This window comes from Adiantum capillus-veneris, chromosome 14, assembly GCF_014529385.1.
Source record: "Adiantum capillus-veneris isolate H3 chromosome 14, ASM1452938v2, whole genome shotgun sequence".
Classification (NCBI taxonomy): Eukaryota; Viridiplantae; Streptophyta; class Polypodiopsida; order Polypodiales; family Pteridaceae; genus Adiantum; species Adiantum capillus-veneris.
Genome location: NC_140944.1, coordinates 70,878,418 through 70,897,302, shown reverse-complemented (window position 1 = coordinate 70,897,302; position 18,885 = coordinate 70,878,418). Strand labels below are relative to the sequence as shown.

Sequence of the window (18,885 nt, the reverse complement as noted above, 5' to 3'; positions counted from 1 at the left end):
CACCATTGTTGGGCTGTTGATATTCCTCACTGGATCACGCATACGAGTGCAACACCCTCAAGTTCAGTCAAATTTATCAAATATATCTTTGATTCAATTGTAAAGGAAAGATGGTGTTCAAGTCTACAAGGGCAAATCATGGAAGAAGAACTCCACATTGATCAAAGTTACGCACTAATAAAATAATTCCAAGACATGGACTCCAATTAAATAGTCCAAGAGTCGCAAAAAATGAAACTACCAACAGCTCTCTAGCAAAAATAATCTTGAGAGAAATAATGCCAAATTATTAAGCACTTAAGTACTGATATACAGCCCTTAGGCTTGTTCTATACCTTGCTTACAAATGTACATTGAACAAATAGAAACAATTGCACAAGAGAGTGTTACCCACGGAAAGCCGCGGCAAACCCTGTTGATATAACTCCCTTCCCAACATAAACTCCATCCAAACAAAATTGTGGAGACACTGCCATGCCTTTGTTGACCTCACCTTGCTGTTGTTCTTGTCACTATTTTCCATCACCTTTTCCGCGGAAAGTAGAAAGTGAGAAGAAAGACCTAGAACCTGCACCTAGAAAGTGTGAGAAGCACTACTTAAATATGGCCCTAAAAGGTGCTACCACCCAGTGGCAAAGGCATGTTTTGTTGGTTTTTTTTCCTTTGGAGATAAGGAAATGATGGTTTTAGCTAGATACTTTCATATCATTGTTTGATCTTAAATGCTAAATCTTGAGGTTGAAAAAACCATGACCTTTTACACTCATTTCTTGAGGGCTCTCTCTCTCTCTCTCTCTCTCTCTCTCTCACACACACACACACACATATTCACACACTTCTAGAAATGTACTATTGATTATTCATTAAACATGACTTTTCTTCTGACAGGCCATCTTAAACTCTTCAATATTTCTCAAGCTTGTATGACAATGTTTACCTTTGCTGGATGAGTTTCCAGAATAGCTCTCAACCCTCACCTTATCAGCTGTCAAAGACAATTCCCTTGTTAAGATTCAAAGACACAGATTCAACATGCTCTTACATGCTTGAAGCTCTTGTCATACCTTGAAGAGAGACATTGTCTGTACATCCTATAGCTGATCCACCACCCACCTTTTTGGCGTTCCCTGCAGTCTCCTCTCCATCCTCACCACCCTCTGACCCCACTGAAACTGACACCCAATCGGCAGCATTCGGGGCAGAGCTACGACTGCTTTTCCTACCCAAAAGTAGTAGTCTTTTGAATCCCTTGGCATGATCTTTGGAAGACCTTAGAGACCCGGCAGGCTCATCGACACCACGTGTCTTTCGTGATCTATTAATGCCTGGGATGAGCTCAGGAGAGTGTGCTTGCTGGATAGCTTCATGCAGACGCGGTAGGCTTCTGGGAGTATGGAGGGGGGAGTCACTTGGAAGAGCCCGGGGAGGATTGTATACTTCTTCAGCCGCCGGACTACTGGCGAGCTCATCCTCAGCTTTATTTACATTGTTAGGAAGCTCCTCAACAAATGAATCATTTACTTCCTCTCTGCCAGCATCTATGTCTTTCAAAGCTGTGGGATTTTCATCCGTTTGTGACGCATGAGCAACGGGAGAACAGTGATTATCTTCTGCATTCTTGTCACTGACTGTTTCTATACATTCACCACCCTCAATGCAAGCCATCGAAACTGCATGAGACTCCACGACCTCCATAGGAGCTTCCGTTTCCTTCAAGCTCTCAATAAGCAAAGGCTCACCTGATGCTCCATCTATATTGCAAGAGGAATCATCAGTTGGGCAAAAAATTTCTGTTTCACTAGATGCAGGGGCTCTGATCTGAGCATAGCCTTGGTCATCCTCAGTTGTCCCAACTTCGTGCAAGGAAGAACAGTTGTCCAAAGTGGCTTCATTAACATCTGCATTAAATTCCTGCTTGTCATTTGCTTCTGTCGCCAGCTCCAGAGTTACTTCCACAGCCACACCATTTGGTGCATCAACCTTCTCTGAGAAAGATGTAGCTTCCACAGCTTCTGTGGCAGGTTTCTTTGGCTTTACACTTGCTGGAGAATTGCCTGCCTTCTTCTGTTGTCTGTTTGCAACCATTGAGCCTTTGCTAGGTTTTTTAACCACAGGCAAGCCTTCATTCTTGCTGTCCGTTGCTGGGGGGATGCCTTTCCTTACTGTTGCTAATGGCAATGACCGTCTCCTTTCCCCACTATGACCATTAGCGGTTGGAGAAGTATTAGGATCAGCATCTTTCAAATTTTTTCTCAGCTGAGAGAGGCGTTGAGAGCCAGTACTCGAGCGAACAGCCAGCGTAGCTCTTGGACTTTCCTTCTTCAATTCACTGAGAGATGGCACGGACAGACTTAATACATTTTCATTTGCTTTTGGAGTTCCTGTAGGTGTCCTAGGAAGTTTGTTGCCAGCAGCTCCTTTTGATTTAGGCAAACTAGGTGACAGAGAGCCAGACACATTGATGTTATTTCGCGGACTGGAGCTGGAAAGCTTGTGAGAAATAGTAGTTGGTGATGACCTATTGCCTGTAAGGGGCAGAGTTTGAGGAGATTGCTTTGTGATAGGCGATTGAGCAGAAGAGCCCCCTTGTTGGCTACCACGAGCTGCGATCCTTTCCTTCCTTTGGCTTTTTAAATCCTCGATTCTTTTCTTTTCTTCTTCATCCTACATACATTCACACGTCTCTCTCTCTCTCTCTCTCTCTCTCTCTCTCTCTCTCTCATTTGATCCATCTTTGTTTCAGCTTTGTATCAGCTAACCCATTATATCATCCCTCACCCCATCACCCATTGTAAGGATTCTAAGTACTAATCCTCAATTAAGTACTTAAACTCATGATTAAGACTTAAGAAACTTGAATTGAACTCAGAAACAAGACTCAGAAGACTCTGTGTTTGATTGATTGAATGACTGTTGAAAACCGAGTACAATAGGCTCTTTGTATAGGAGACGAAGAGACACAAATGAAAAGACATGTCTCATGGTGAAGAGACACGACTTTAGACGTAAAGACACATCCTTTCGGCAAAGAGTTGCAACCATTGGGCGAAGAGTCGCACCCGTAGAGCGAACGGGTGTGACCAATCGTCGAAGGAGTGTAGCTTTTGGCGAAGAGGCACGTCTCTTGGGCGAAGGGGTGTGACCATCCAAGCGCAGGGGTCCTCCTTGGCATGGCACTTCGCGTATCTGCAACTAGGAGTAGATGTTATACTGCAACATAGTCACAATCGTGACATTCCCTCCCTCTTTAAATAAAACCCAGAGTAGTTGAAGAAACTCCGGGAGAAGGAAATGTATTGTTGTTGTGCTTTTGCATCCAAAGCTCTATCTGTTAAGTCCCATGTCATGACACTGTTACTAACCATAACTATTTTTCCAAACTGAAAACTGATCATATCTGTAACTTGTCTCATCTTTGTCAAAAGTATGAGTATCACATCTGCAACTTGATGAGTGTCTTTGTCAAAGTCATTTGTAACTTCGAGCTTTGTCCAATAAAAGATTGAATCTGTAACTGCTTCGAGTGTAACTAATGGTAAACTGACTTGAGCTTTCTGTTGAGTGATGACCACTGGTTGAAAATCTGTAAGGTATTCCATTGGTTTATATGGAACAGTAAAATTCTCTTGAAGGGATATTGTAGACAGAGACATAGTAGTGTTTGGAGGTATATCCATCTGTAAAGGATTATCTGTGGAACAAGTTGTGTCCAAAGATCCATTTGCGGCGACTGAAGTCATACTGCAATAGTCTCCATCTGCTTTATCCTTTGCACCATTGAAGGCAAGGACTGGAGTCTTCAAGTTTGAAGAATATCATTCACCATAGCATCTGGTATCTGTTTAGAGACAAAGACTGTATTCTGCAAAAGCGGTGATGAGGTGACTTTTTCTGCCTGGATCACGGCCATAGAAGGGTTTATGTGCTTGTCCGTTGTCACACAATAACTGGAATCTTTTGAATCTTCAGCTTTCTCAGCGGCTGTTAAGGTCGAGGGAGCTGTTGCCTCTTAGACCTCTGAAGGATCCTCTTGCACAAGGAAAGGATCAACAAATCTTCGCCTTTACCACCATCACATAAGAAAGACTTAAATGTAGGACATGGCTCGCAAGGGGGAACTTGTCTAGCGTCGCAGCATTCACGACCGAGTACTCGACTAGGGTCGGATATATGTGCCACTAAGTAAGCCCATCTTGATATTGCTGATGATCCGTTGGAAGCTTCATGTTGCTGCTTTCGTTGCTCATGATTCCGATAAGAAGTTGGTTGCTTAGAACTATAGCATTTCCAAGAATATTCATGCTGAGACTTTTGTTGCTCGCATGAAGGTACTTTATGTCTAGTTGTCTCTGAGAAACCATGCTTTGGGTGAGAAAATTTGGACTGCAAAACCTCCGATTTGGTCGGTTCAAAGCTTTGCATCTGGTCCAAGCAATTGTTGATGGAAGCAAGACTTGCTGAGAAAGTTTGTTGCATAGCTTCCATTTGGGCTTTGAGAAGGGCAAACATGTGCGCTTGGTGATCATCTTCTCTCTGGGACGTCGACATAGAGATCTCGACCTCGTTGATGGGAGGTGTCTCCACTGGAGCGGGCGACAAAGATGTGTGATCCGGGACTAGGAGCTCGCTATGAACACACGACCAATATATTTCGGCTTGGAATTGGTATATACTTCAGCTCAAGAATTGGTTCCAGAATTTGTTCCTCGTTCTGTGTCCGTCGACGGAGTGCCGAGAATAATAATAACCTTGAGGAAGGGGGTTCTCTAGCAAACTCTCCTCCGGAACTTCATCTATGTATGAGAGATACGAATAGGTGCCTAAGTGTGATCGTCTGCCATGGTTGTGGGTCAGAATGCGCACAGGAGAGAGGCAAGGAGCCAGCGCTGGATGGGAAAAGGGGGGCAGCGTAAGAATTATGCAAACGCTAGCTTTGAGACACCTATTGTTTTTTTTTTTTTTAATCGCTGGCTGGTTTAATTGAACAGGTACATTCAAATGGCCCTTCTAATTAATGGGAGTGACCGGCCAGTTTGGGCACCCCTTGGGGTTTTAATAAAAGAAAAGGCTTGCGCTGGCTGGTTATATGCGTAAAAAAACTCCAGCGATTTGACGAAGGGGCAGCCAGCGACGTGAAAAGGTGCACGCAGCCCAGGCAATCCAAGGAATTGCAACCCAGCAGTGTAACGCTATGGGGAGAGGGTGCGCGAAGGGACTTGTTGCCGGGGATGGGGTACGCACTGTGAAGGGGCAGCAGCCAGTGAAATTTCAGCATGCAGCGTTTCCAGAAATCAGCCCAGTAGTAGGGAAAGAGTGCGCAAGGGCAGCAAAGGGGTGCGAGTGAAAGGTGCCGGGTGAAAAGGCTACGAGTAAAGAGGCACGAACCAAGGGTGGTGTCTGTTCACATGAAGGGACATGGCTCAGCTTCGAAAGGACACATTCTAATGAAGAGGTTCGCGAATCGGACTCCAACACAAAAACCCAGTACAAAATTTTCCCCGAAAATCACCGGGTACGTGGCACGCCGCACACACACATCTGCGTCTCCATCTGTTATTTATGTAATTGGAACATATAAATTCATGTTACCTCATACCATCAACGAAGAAGTGGAATTCCATCTTTCTTCTGCTTCCATGCAACTCCGGGAAGGGGGAAAGAGGGTAGCGGCGAGCGTGAGAGGCTCACAACCTTCGGGTCCCGGAAAAAATTTGCTCTGATACCACTGTAAGGATTCTAGGTACTGATCCTCAATTAAGTACTTGAACTCGTGATTAAGACTTAAGAAACTTGAATTGAACTCAGAAACAAGACTCAGAAGACTGTGTGTTTGATTGATTGAATGATTGTTGAAAACTGAGTACAATAGACTCCTTATATAAGAGACGAAGAGACGCAAATGAAAAGACACGTCTCATGGTGAAGAGACGCGAATTTAGACGTAAATACGTCCTTCCGGCGAAGAGCTGCAACCATTGGGCAAAGAGTCGCACCCGTAGAGCGAAGGGGTGTGACCAATCGTCGAAGGAGTGTGGCTTTTGGCGAGGCACTTCTCTTGGTGAAGAGGCACTTCTCTTGGGGAAGGGGTGTGACCATCCAAGCGCAGGGGTCCTCCTTGGCATGGCACTTCGCGTATCTGCAACTAGTAGTAGATGTTATACTGCAACATAGTCACAATCGTGACACCCCTCCCAACCTATTTCGTCTCGGTTTCAGTTTTTCAGTTCTCTGTACTTTTTGTACTCAGACACTGTCAAATTCACCAATTGTAACTTTTGGTCTCTTGAAGACGTTAATATAACATTTCATTTCATTTCTCTCTCAATCAACAAGAAAACAATCTTCTATCAAAATGTAAATCTCAGGGTCACAATCCTCAAGATAAACGTACGACATATGCGGACCATCAGAAAGATGTGGTCCCAATATCCATAAAATGTACAATCAAATACCAAGACTATTTGATGGTTCTCAATCTCTCAGATCTCCTCCTACCACGTACATTTTCATCAAGAGTAAGAGGTGGAAATTTCTCCTTGTACTGTGCCATCAACACACACCTAGAGGAATGTCATCTCTAGCCGACCTGCATGTGACTAAGCCTTAAGGCAATACTCCCAGGAGCCTTATCAGGATCTAGGAGGACAAGTGCTACTTCTGCCGACGAAGATAAAGCCTCCAGAGCAAGATCCTGTGGAATAAGATCCCTGCAACTATTAATCTAAAAAAACCCCAGACCCTCTTGTATTATCCACCAATGCCTGCTCTCCCTTGGGCCTCAACCAAAGGATTTGAAGGATGAGGTTCTACGGTTGAATTGATCACTTTTTCGGGAGTCAAAGATCCAAAGAAAGCTTTACAGTTTCTTCAAAGCTTCGACATCTATTCACTCGGAATTACGCAGAATAATCCAGAATTTCCCAAGCGTTTTACCATTGGATTACCTTCTCCACTCCAAAGTAATGTCTTTCAAAGCAAGTGAGCACCATACAAGAGCTTATGGACCATACACCCATCAATTGTAAACTTATGAAGGGGAAACTTGTGACTTGTCTTTGCACCTGAAACAGTCCAAGCTCTTGTCGCTCACAATAATACTCACAAGAATGACCCCACTTCTAGAGATACGTGGAGTCCACCGCTACAACCGCAACTCACTCAGAGGCAACGAAACAAGGCATGTATTTTGAATGTTTTGAGACAGGACATTCTTCTTCCACTTGTCCTCATAAAGTCAAAATTATGTTTTGGATGCTCTTATTATTTGTTTGCAGACAACAAGTAGCAAGATGGAGGAAGATCGATTTACAAGCATTTAAGATGGGGACATTTAGTTGTAAATGGAAGACTCCGAACGACGCCGCCTGCGGTCTGGGAATCGTTGTTGTACTTGACCCTCTAGATGGGGCAAGCTACGGTCTAGGCATCATTTAGTTGTACGTGGAACCCTCTGAACAACACAAGCTACGGTCTGTGAGCGTTTGGTTGTATCTAGATGTCTTTATTTTGGTGACTACATATGTGCATTTGTGTCACTTACATAGCAATAGTTCCAATTTGGATGAGCATATGTGGTCTTAGTACATCTAGACACCCTTGCGAGATCAGTATCTGGGTGTGATGGCTAATATTGCTACACCAAAATATCAAGAGTTCTAATAAGGACGAGATGACTCGATAGAAATATGATTGTGGCATTGTATGATGCAATGCATGCTATAGAATGTGCTATCTGGTAATGATGGTCATTAGCATGTATGCATGAAGGCGGAGTCTACTAGAGAATTGGATTGAATTTTGCTAAGGTTAGGGATTAAAAGCCCTAGCCCCTACAAACTTATGGAGCACTAGCCAGGGCCTAAACCCAAAAACTCAAAAGCTTGAACTTTGCTCCTAATTTCCATAAATTGCACTGAAATGTTGACGTGGCAGGCTGCACAGATTTTCGCGTTTTGCGTTGGCAGATTTTGGCAGGGTTTTTGAAAGCAGATGCTATTGGGTGTGAGTGCTTTTGGATCAGATGCTTTTGGGCATCCCTTGTAAGTTTATAAGTGCCTAGAGGGCCACCGTTCAGAGAGGGCTTGACGCAGAGTCTCGGAGAGAGTTGGACCCTTGAAGATTTGTACCTTTGCAAAGCAATAATAAAGAAATACCGAAAGGGGAGCCAATCTTTGGGGCCAAATGCATCTAGGGATGGAACTCCATCGTTCCGTTTCAACTCTCCTTTTCTCTCTCTCTATTCAAGTTCAGTGATTTTGTAGTTTTTGATCATGTGATGCTATTGATTTCTCGCTTGGAGTGTCCAAGCCTGTAACACTTCCGAGGGTGTTAGAGGAGGAAGAGGAGCAGAGAGAGCTCATGGGAATCATAGCTTCTACAGAGGAAGGAGGAACCATGGAGGAGGAGAACCGTGGGAAAGGGGGCAACCACACAAGGCAAAATCACAATTGACCTATATGAATTTGGTCTCAAACGGGCTCAAAGGGGCCACCTCAAGCGTGCAAGGAGGTTTCATCACTGCAGAGGTGTCATCTGATGCCCTCACGGGCCGCTTTGAATCCTTCTCTCTCCTTTGGTTCTTTGTTGCTGCCCACCATGGATGGGAGCTTCCCTTTCACATGGCTTTTGAGGTAGGGTGCCCAAAGGGGGGCCTAGGGCCACCCGAAGGGGCCGCCCGCATAAGAAGCACAGCTCTAAACTTGGAGCAAGACTGAGGAAAGACGGTGCAAAGGGCGTAAAAAGCCATGCAAGCCGAGAAAGGCCATGCGCAGCCATGCAAAGGAGCAAATCGATGGAAAAAGGAGCTAAGCTAAAGTCATGAAATGAAGCTTACAAGTTACACCATGTGAAGCAATCAGAAGTATGGCCGTCCAAGGGCCATAAAAAGCCACGTGCAAAGCTCTGGTGCTTTTGTACAGGCCGACTTCAAATCTTCAAGGCTGTTCTTTTTCACCCAAGGCGAGGTTTTATTTATGGCGCTTTCATCGCATGCAACGGATGAAGGTGAATAAGGTGAAGTTTTCCAATTTCTTATCAGCTGCTCAATGATAGCTGATGCATGTACGCAATTGCCTCATATGCAAGGCATACAAGACACGTGAACAACTCGCATGCAAGGCATACAAGACAAGTGAGCGACCATGATTATGCAAGGGCTTGATTCCGACAAAGTGGTGTCTTCCTCCTCAACAAGGTCAATTTTGATTATGTTTTCAAGATGGAAAAGTGTCTAATCGTACAAGGCATTTTGGAAAGCGATTTTAAACGAGGATATTGACGATCTGTTGATGGACAACATCGATTAAACCTTGAGGTTGACACACAACGTGTCGAAAGGGGGTCATAATTCGCAAAAACGGGTAAAGTAATCAATTACTTTGCAAGCAGACGGTGGTACTTGTAGTGTATGCAAACTCTGTAGCTACTAAAAAGCATTACGAATTGCATCTACAAGGTCTTCCGATGCTACCACATCTGCAAAAACTGGATGCAAGGCATGACACATCGGTGGTACCTATAGTGCATGCAAACTCTATAGCTACTACAAAGCATTCAAATTGCATTTACAAGTCTTCCCCACTGTTACATCTGGTGGACATAACTCCACACAAGAAAGGGGTTTCTTTTGCGCTTCTACTACAACGCACGATACTTTGTCAAGGACATCATCAATCGAATTATGATACATTTTTTGAAATTAAATGCATTGGAGTAATTGGATAGGTTCAATTTCAATAATTTCATGCTCAACAGTTGATTTTTTGATGCTCGATAAGGTCGATTCTAATTAAGCACTACAAGGTATGAAGAACGATGCATAAGTACATAGGTCTTTCATCTTATGACTGTATGCGCTTAAGATATTCTGCTTAAGGATGCACAACAAATTTATAATTGGTATTTATTTTGCGCTATATATATTTTCTATTATGTTTGGCACATAGATATTTTCTTATAGGCATTTATATTGCCTCTATGGACGATTGAATCTTATCATTTTTATATTCACGCAACACATGAAGTCCTTTCTTCTTGGTCAGTGATGAGCATGATTATGAACCACAGTGATCCACTTAGATGGCATTGCCTATTCCTTATCATTTTTTTAATTAAGCATTCCATTGTTATACTCTATCAAATACATGCAACGTTATATGGTGATTTATGCTAAGGACAAGGGTCCTAGGATATCACAACACCTTGGACAAGGAAGGACAAGGGTCTTGGGCAAGAGTTCCTAAGCTGTTACAATGACTCGACCTACAGACATAGATCTTATGGTGGTACTATAAGACTGACTATGTGTATGTATTATTCATGTTACACTCCTAGTAAACTCTCTATGGAATAAGGGAGTGCACGTACACTCATCCCGATATAACCTGCTAACAATTTCCTTGTGGAGATTTCATCACATCGGATATTCATTTTTGGACAAGATTGGATTATGAAAATCCCGTGACTGAAAGGGTAGAGACTTAAATTTATGGCACTTGTTATATGTCACAAGGATGGATGGTATGGACTCGGAACTCATGGAGTTCAGTTTAGCCATGCATAAACTAATTTCTTTTTGGCAAGGAGATCGACATGGATGGTCGAGGTATCGACATCATTATATGAGACATATTCCACATGTCGAGACTAAGAGTTCAAGGTGCTGACCATTCTTATTTTACGAGGATCATTATGGCACTCTCTTTTTCGATAATACCGTACCCAAGACTGTCTATTTAGATATGATTAAGATCCTGCTTGCAAAATTGCAAGGATAAGAAAAATGACAACCTTATTATGGGTTATATGATAGAACCTAGGGATAAAATTATGTCCTGAAATAGACTTGGACACCCTAAGCCAAAGATCTAATGCAACATATGCGAGAGAAACTCAAAGAACTAAACAAAACTCAAAGAACAAGAATTGAACGCGAGACAAAAAGGGCAAGAAGGCCAAGGATTTTAAGGAGGGTAGGCATGCTTTAAAGTTTGACAACGCTTTTCGGGAGGGCGTTACTCAGAGTACTCCAAGGTACAACCGGTGTTGACAAGACTGAGGCTAAGGCGTCTTTTTATACTAAAGCCTAAGAAGGTTAAGAACCTTCTAGGTTCTACCTTCTAGAACATTCTAGGTTCTTCAAGCTCCTAGATCTTTCTAGACCTTTCTACATTCTAGATGCTTATAGAAAACCTTCTAGATTCTAGGTGCTTCTAGAGCCTTCTAGATTCTTCTAGGTTTTTCTAGAACCTTCTAGATTCTTTATTTCTAGAAGCTTTCAAAATGAACTAGATGTTCGTATCCGCGACAAGCATCTCGACAGCTCAAGTGGCAAAAGAGATTTGTTATGATGCTAGCTGACCCAGCCGCGATCATACGCGTAGCTCCCCCTTACACCACACTCACCCATGTACCACATCTTACACCCCAAGTTTGACATAGGATGAAGCTAGTCAGATTGATGCACTTTATGATTATACTTCCCTGAGCATATAGATGAGCATCCATACCCCTAGAGATAGAGCTCCACCCCTCCCCCCCCCCTCATATAGCATGTCTCTTGTATCCTAGCCTCCCATGGATCACCCCCTCCCCCCTTACCATAGCGGCTATGGACCACATTTTGTTACTTTGTACTGTTGCCCTTTCCTGATAAATGGATGATACACACATATATACTCGATTTTTCTCATGGGCTTGACTTCAGCCTCTAATAGACGTAAAAATCTCTCAATCTCTCTCTCTCTCAATCTCTCTCTCTCTCGTGATTGAGGCCCTCACCAGATCAGTCTCCTTTATAAACAGCTTATGGGACCTCCCCAAAGATAGATACGCCCGCCTAGCACTTGAGTCCTCTCGACAGTTAGCTATGCAAGGAGATACAGCATGCTGGTATGGGGAGATGACATCATGGTTTTAGGTACAAATTGCCTCCCTTCCAGTGGATGCATCGTCTCTAACTCTTACACAATCCGAGATCACCAGGCTCATCCACCAGGACCTGACTCAGCTAGATACCAAGAGGACCTCGATACAGCCGGCATAGGAGCTAGGCACGAAGATGGCTTTCTATAGAGAGCATCTTCTCAACTGTTGGCCAGATATGCACATCTTCACACCAACTTCGGGTCGAGACTGTTAGATATAGCGGAATACCAGCAGAGGCCAGGACATGTCCCCTATGTCACATGGAGCCTGTGACAGAGTTGCACTGCACATGCCACTTCCCAAATTACTGTGAGATACGAGGCCGCTTTCACTACCTATTCAGAGAGGGCTTTAGACCACTCTCTAGAGTCATGAGGTATGAGAGGACCAGAGATGTCTGGAATTGTTTTTGCTCGAGCTGTGCAAACATAGAGAGAGCCTGATGAGAGGAGGGGCTAACCAGTCTCAGAGACGGATCACGGACTTCTTTAGAGCGAAAACTGGGCAACCGGAGGAGCAACTACCATCACACCAAATGCACACTGATCAATCGAGCGACCGAGCTAGGGAGATCTAGACGCCCACGACTGCGAAGAACTACACAGTATTGACAGAGGCTACATCAGAGCATTTGGACCCGACATGCACGACGCTCAGTCAAACTATTGACCATGGAGAAGATTGATGAGATCCACAAGCGACCGATGATGGATCTCCTGTGAATAGCTCTATTTGAGGATACACCCACATTGTGTTGTATTAGCCCTCATTCACTACTCTCACCCCCCTACTCATATCCTACACAATTCCAGCTAGCTGCTTAGTTCGCATCTAGCAGTTTAGGATTCTATAGTACCCCTTTTTTCAGTACCTTTTATTTTTGGTACTTTTTGGTACTCAAACATTGTTTCAAATTCACCGCGATGGAACTTATTGGTCTCATAGGTCATTTTGGCCTTTTGAAGGTGTTAATATAAAATTTCATTTCATTTCATTTCTCCGATTAGGTCTAGGCAATGCCACATCATCCCTTTGTGACATAAGCTAGCCAAAGTTAAAGAAGCAAGGGAGAGTGGGAAGTGGGCAGTAGTCTACAAAGGAAGAAAGGCAATCATCAAGAAATTCAAGAACCCACCACCAACACCAAAAACACGCTATATACATATACACACCATGTAAACGGTGAAGATCTTTTCAAAGTTCAATTTTATTTTTGTTTAATGTACCTTTATGGCACGCTGCCCGAAGTGGATTATATCAATGATGATGTGGCTGATTTGTCCTATAGGTCAGCTTTGGCCTCCAAAGGACCCTAAGAGAATCTTTCTTTCTTTCTCTCTGTCATAGCTCTCTAGCTTTCAATATATCTTCTGGCTGAGAAATCTAACAAAAAGTTCATGCACAGGGATGTGTAGGCTGCTAGATAACCTAGCTTGGTGAACCAACAAAGCCATACAATTTCCTCATTGTTGGGCAGTAGTCATTGCATTAATAAGCATGCAAGCTTACAACAGTGCAGATGGACTATCACATGAAACATGATTCTAATCACCAACTGCAGACCTCTGAAAGGATACACTTCTGTGTTCATCAGAGACATAGGAACAATGGCTCAGGGTGTACAAAGCCAAAAAACTATTGAGAGATCAAATGATGGAGAACATCCTATGTCTAAAGCATGTGATATAGAGATCTCATTGTAAGCAATGCCCAATCAATGTTCAACATGCACATACACACAATATGAACACAAATGACCACACAAAGCCCAGTCACATGCTTAGACCAACTGCATTCAGAAAAAGAGAACATAGCATGAAGGAGAACACCCACCTTTTCCTGCTTGCTCTTTTGCAGGCCAACTTTGTAAGCTCGTAGCTTTTCTGCCCTTAATTGAGCCTCTACCAGTGGGTTTGACTTTCCAGATCGATTTCCTGATGCTGCCTTCCTCCTTTCAAGCAGTTCTTGCATTGCTTTGGCCTTGGCATCACGTGCAGATGCTTTCTTTGAATGTGCTGCTTCAGGATCTACTTCCAAATTCTCATCTTCACCCTCTTGCCCATCATTCAAACTTTCATGTACATCAGTCTCCTCCTGGCTACATTGGATATCGTCCCCTATATCAGCCCCTAACACTTGTGCATCATTGTGCATGCCCATGTTACAAGATTTGCCTGCCAACTCCTTACTACTTTCTGGGACCACATGTACATCGGGCTCAGAACTTAGCTCTCTTTGAGCCAAACTAGAATTACCACCAACAGCTTCGACATTATTAGGCACCCCTGACTCTGGATTTGCAAGATTCTTCCTGGACACTTTTGCACCAGCTTGTTCGTGGAATGCCTGCTGTCCAGGGCAACTCTCTATATTGCTAGCAATAACAAGCACTGCATTTTCTCCCTGTAAAATGCTAGTTCTCTCTTCTTTTCTTTCTGAAATGTGCTGGTTAGATCCTTTTTCACTCACATCATCAGCAGAGGCAACTGAAGCTCGTATGCGATTATTAGCTCTAGATCCCTCCGTTTCACTAGTCTCTTTCTTGAGAGCCCCTGAATCAGTCCATCGTTTAAGCACAGAGTTGTTTGACTGACTTCTCCCAATTTCTTTTCTCAATGGCTTTAGTTTTGTATCCCCAACATCTTTTCTTCTCTCAAATAGCCCAATCACATCTTGCACCCTTGCTCTTACAGGCTGTTCCTTGGGCTCTTCATCCTTTTTGCCATCATCATTATCCTCACTCCAACTTTCTGATGACAGCTCCCTGTCATTGTGTTCTCCCTCTATCTTTTCTGGTATGGTCTGAGCTACATAATTAACATTGCGGATAGCCCTTCTAGAGCCTGAACGTCCAAACTGAACTTTTCTTAATGGTGAGGCCGACCTTCTGCTTGGTGATGATGCTCTTATAGGCAGTCGCCTTGTCCTTTCTGCATAAGGCTCCCCATCCCCATTGTCAAGAGAATCATTGGTACTCTCTTCCTCTCGTTCATTCTTGTTAGGTAGGTGCTGTTGAGTAACCACAGTCTCTTCATTAACTGAAAGATCACTGGCTGGTTTTTTAGTAGACTCAACATGAAGCTTACTGGTTGGCTCTTCTTTGAAAGCAGGTGGCTCGTTAACAGAAAGACCACCAGCTGGCAGTTGAGTAGAACCAGGTCTCTCTCCATGAAGCTCATTATCTGGTAATTGATCATTAGCTGGGTTTTGGGTGGAACTAGGGGACTTTTCATGGGACTCAACCATATTAGATAGCTCCCTAGCTAACTCTTGTGTGGAACTAGGGTGCTCTCCATCCGTATTAGATAGCTCCCTGGTTGACTTTTGCGGAGGGGGAGTTAGCTCTTCATGAACCTCATTACTATTAAGTGTATTGTGACTAGCATCATGCTTCTCAGTTGTTGGAAGTGCTACCTCTCCTTGTTCATTTGCCAGTGACACAGCAGTGTTATTGAACATTGGGTGTGGCCAGAAAGGTGGAGCCACAGGTGAAGGAAACTGCCAACCATTGGTTTCTGCATATGCATGACCCATGTATGGATTCCCAGGATATGGAGGATAGGAGTAACCAGGTACCGAAAGTCCTGGAAATCCGAACGGTGCAGGTATGGATGGATGCATGGGTCCATGCATCAGCGGATGTACATTATGTATGGGATGGTTCTGTGGTTGCCCCCTCCATGGTGCCATAATTTGGTGTCCTCTTGTTAGCTTATGTGCTGATTCTGAATCTCGCAGATCATTGTTGCCTCCCAAACGAGCAACCCCAACCTGCATCTCCCCACTAATTGAGCGGTTTCCACCATGAGGTGCTTGCCAATTATTCGGCCAGTCAAGACTGGCACCTCCCATCATGCCAGATGACCTCATGCGTGCTGCAACCTGTAAAAATTCTCCTGTAAGCTCATCCAGTGAACCTCGCCTAGTCAGCTTTTCCAAACCACTGTCACCCAGTATTGCCCTCCCGTCACTAGGAAGACTTGCTCGCCGCAAATCATCCTGCCTTGAACCCCTACCTTGTAAATCTAAGTTCTCTCTAAAGCCCATTTGATGCACCACATTGCCACCGAAGGCTGTTTCAGCCTGGGCAACTTCAGCTGCAGACAGTTTGAGATCATCTTGCCACACTCCAGATCGTTGCCTTGTTTGACACAGTGACATAAAATTTGAGCAAGCTCCCCTGTAATTCAAAAGTCATTACCACAATGTCATGCTTTATCCCTAACAACCTGACAAACAACGACAGCTTGGTGCATACCACAAACGCTTGGCGCCAAATGTTTCAGCAAATAGTATCAAATCTTTGATGTGCTCAATAGTAAAACCAGCTGCAATGGCCCGAGCAAGTGCCACTCCTAACTCCTTCTCCAGCATCATGTGCCGTGCATCCAAAGCTCTCAATAATCGTTGCCTGTAAATGGAAAAGAGAAACTCACTTGCTTCAGAACAGAACACATCCTGCGGTCAATCCTTGACCCTAGATTGCAAAAGCTGATATGAGCAGACAGACTCTTTAAATGCGCTCAGATTCAAGCACATAAACACAGGATATGCATATATGGCCGTACAAAAAGAAAACATACTTTGTGGTGTTCTCCATCTCCACATTAGCACTCTCAAAAGACTCCTGAATAGGTTAACACCATCATTAGCATCATCATTAAAAGAAACATGTCAAGTAATGATCTTGTGAATTGAGCATAATAGCAACTTAGGAGACACCTTGGCAGGTTTCTCCGGATGCTCAGGAGCACAAGGCATCCCTCCTGCATGTCATCAAAAAACTGATTTGTGAGGAGAACGAACTGTGGGGGGGAGAGAGAAAACACGTTCAAAGACCCCAGAAATAAGATGCATGGCATCAACATTCCAACACAAAAATTCAATGAACACACCTGGGACATCAACAGAATGAGCCAACTTGGAGAGTAGTTCCTCTGCCTAAAAGACATCAAAAAGATGCAGCAAAGTTAGATGGTCGGACAGACAAAAACTTGATCACGACCAAATGATAAAAAATCAAATAGTTGCTTGTTACATATTGAGTATCCTCAGATGCATCTCCTGACTGCAAACGTATGTTTTTCTCAATTTCAAGCAGCTCCATCTCAATATTACTGACTCGTTCTAGTACTTCTGGAGTGCTTACAAACCTGACAAACCTGGTACACATGACAAGTGATATGATGTAGAGCCTAACGAAGTACTTTGTAGCTGATCAAAAAGTAGACTGTGCACCTTTCCATGGTGCCCTTTGTAAACCAGCCTGCACAACCAGGGTCTGGTGGTTCCAGGCGGACCGAATAGCCTCCTCCAGCTACTTGCTCTTCTGCTGCTTTCAAATGAGCTACAAAAGGCTGCAGCAGCCCTGCAGCTAGCTTGTATGTCATCCCCTGAGCAGAAATATGGAGCTCACACCTGCAGGCACAGTTGTTAAGCAATTGGACTTGAATATATTTTGGAGCATCTGCGAGTGATGTTATGGGCAGGTTCCATAACCTATAGTGATAATTTGACAGTTGATCTGCATCGTATACATGGACTTGGGTACCCTATCAGCAATATAAGCCTTCAAGGGTATTTTTACCTCTACAAACATAAATGATGGCACAGCTACGAGAAAAACCACTCAGGCAGAAATTTTGAATCTGTATATATATCTTGTCTCTAATCAGGTGCCAGTATAGATGCAACTGGGACAAGCTCCAGATGTCAAATCAAGGGTCATACCAACCCATGAACAATATCAATGTAAAATCCAGTTGAATACTTCCCAAACGACAATCCAAAACACAATGTATAAATCGGACGAGTAGAAACTGAAGCACACACATTCGAGCCATTTCAGAGCACGGGATTAAACTTGAGGATTCCACGGTTAAAAGGGATGATTAGTGAACATAGGAAGATTACATCAGAAAGCGTATGATTTGTGCGTGTACAATGCATATTAGGCAATGAGCAGAAATAGAAAGTGTGTACCTTGTCCGCGTGGGATTGAGCTGAAAAACAGCGTAATCAAGCTGCGTGTCAGGCCTCATTTTGGAGGACTGCAGGTGGCTGCTTGCCCGCAGAGAAGGTGCGCTACAAAACCTCCTTTGCTAGAACTCTAATGTTACATTACAATGCAGTTACCAAACTTGAGCAGTTTCATTTACTCTGCATAAAAACTGCGCGTTGCTGTTAAATTGCTGCGTACGGCCTTCCCGCAGACCAAATGGGAAAGTTTCCTTTCAGCAGGTCCGCAGCTGTTTGAAAAGACGGATATGATGGTGGTAAGCTCTCTAAATTGAGATATGGAAGAAAGCAGAGACATTAGCTAGCTATCTCGATCTGCATTGCATGGGAGGTGTTTAGGGGATGAACGCCTACACACACACACACACACACACACAACAAACACACCGAGTGCAAAGTTGTGTGTAGTCAAAGAGGACGGAAAGCGTTACTGTGGACAACGTATGGAGAGGGTAAAGGGCGCAGAAGGCCTTGGATCAACGCAAAGCAAAACGCGCAGGCAGAGGGGAATATGGCTGCTTTTCCCTTTCTGCTTTCTGCAACAATTACTGATGAAAGTGTAAGCTAGCTACGACATAGCTGTTGGTGCTGAGGGGGTGAATTTCCGAGCTCCTGGAGAGAGAGAGAGAGAGAGAGAGAGAGAGAGAGAGGTGTGTTAACATTGTGTGTGTGCGCGCGCAGACAGGATAAGTTAGAAATGCGGGTAACGGGCTGCTTTTTGCATGTGAAGGAACGCGCTTTATCTCAAGTAATAAACGGACACTTTGAAAGAATGGCCATTCGGCAATCATACGTAATTACGCAGTGCGCCCCCTTCCCTTTAATAACTCCCGAGTCCCCCAGGCCAACAATCCAGATATTTTGTCAGCCCCGGGGAACAAGTCCCAAGGAGACGTATTTGAGCTTCTGTTCGCGGTTCATGGGTGGTCAAGTTTTTCTACT

The 18,885-nt window shown here is 43.9% G+C and overlaps 1 protein-coding gene across 2 annotated transcripts; it reads right to left on the bottom strand.

Annotated features, from left to right (window-relative positions):
• Nucleotides 1-266: 266 nt before the first annotated feature.
• On the bottom strand, nucleotides 267-18,631 carry LOC147442593 (uncharacterized). 2 transcript variants are annotated; one of them, XM_086528731.1, is made up of 12 exons: nucleotides 18,375-18,631; nucleotides 17,908-18,173; nucleotides 17,164-17,343; nucleotides 16,964-17,087; nucleotides 16,821-16,866; nucleotides 16,648-16,691; nucleotides 16,509-16,552; nucleotides 16,184-16,336; nucleotides 13,759-16,105; nucleotides 1,065-2,664; nucleotides 938-985; nucleotides 267-568 (listed from the first exon to the last, which is right to left on the bottom strand). In XM_086528731.1, exons 2-12 carry the CDS (start codon nucleotides 17,964-17,966, stop codon nucleotides 513-515), a joined length of 4,701 nt encoding a protein of 1,566 aa, XP_086384857.1. In that variant the 5' UTR covers nucleotides 17,967-18,173; nucleotides 18,375-18,631; the 3' UTR covers nucleotides 267-512. The 2 variants fall into 2 exon arrangements, with proteins under 2 accessions (XP_086384857.1, XP_086384856.1); XM_086528730.1 differs by having other exon boundaries at nucleotides 17,908-18,631.
• Between the last annotated feature and the right edge of the window lie 254 nt (nucleotides 18,632-18,885).

What these genes read in the sequence shown, in the direction of transcription:
- LOC147442593 (XM_086528730.1), bottom strand. Translation starts at nt 17,966, where the DNA reads ATGAGGCCTGACACGCAGCTTGATTACGCTGTTTTTCAGCTCAATCCC. An exon ending in ACAAAGGGCACCATGGAAAG is followed by an intron (nt 17,088 to 17,163) that starts GTGCACAGTCTA and finishes CATGTGTACCAG; the next exon opens with GTTTGTCAGGTTTGTAAGCA. An exon ending in TCATTCTGTTGATGTCCCAG is followed by an intron (nt 16,692 to 16,820) that starts GTGTGTTCATTG and finishes GATGACATGCAG; the next exon opens with GAGGGATGCCTTGTGCTCCT.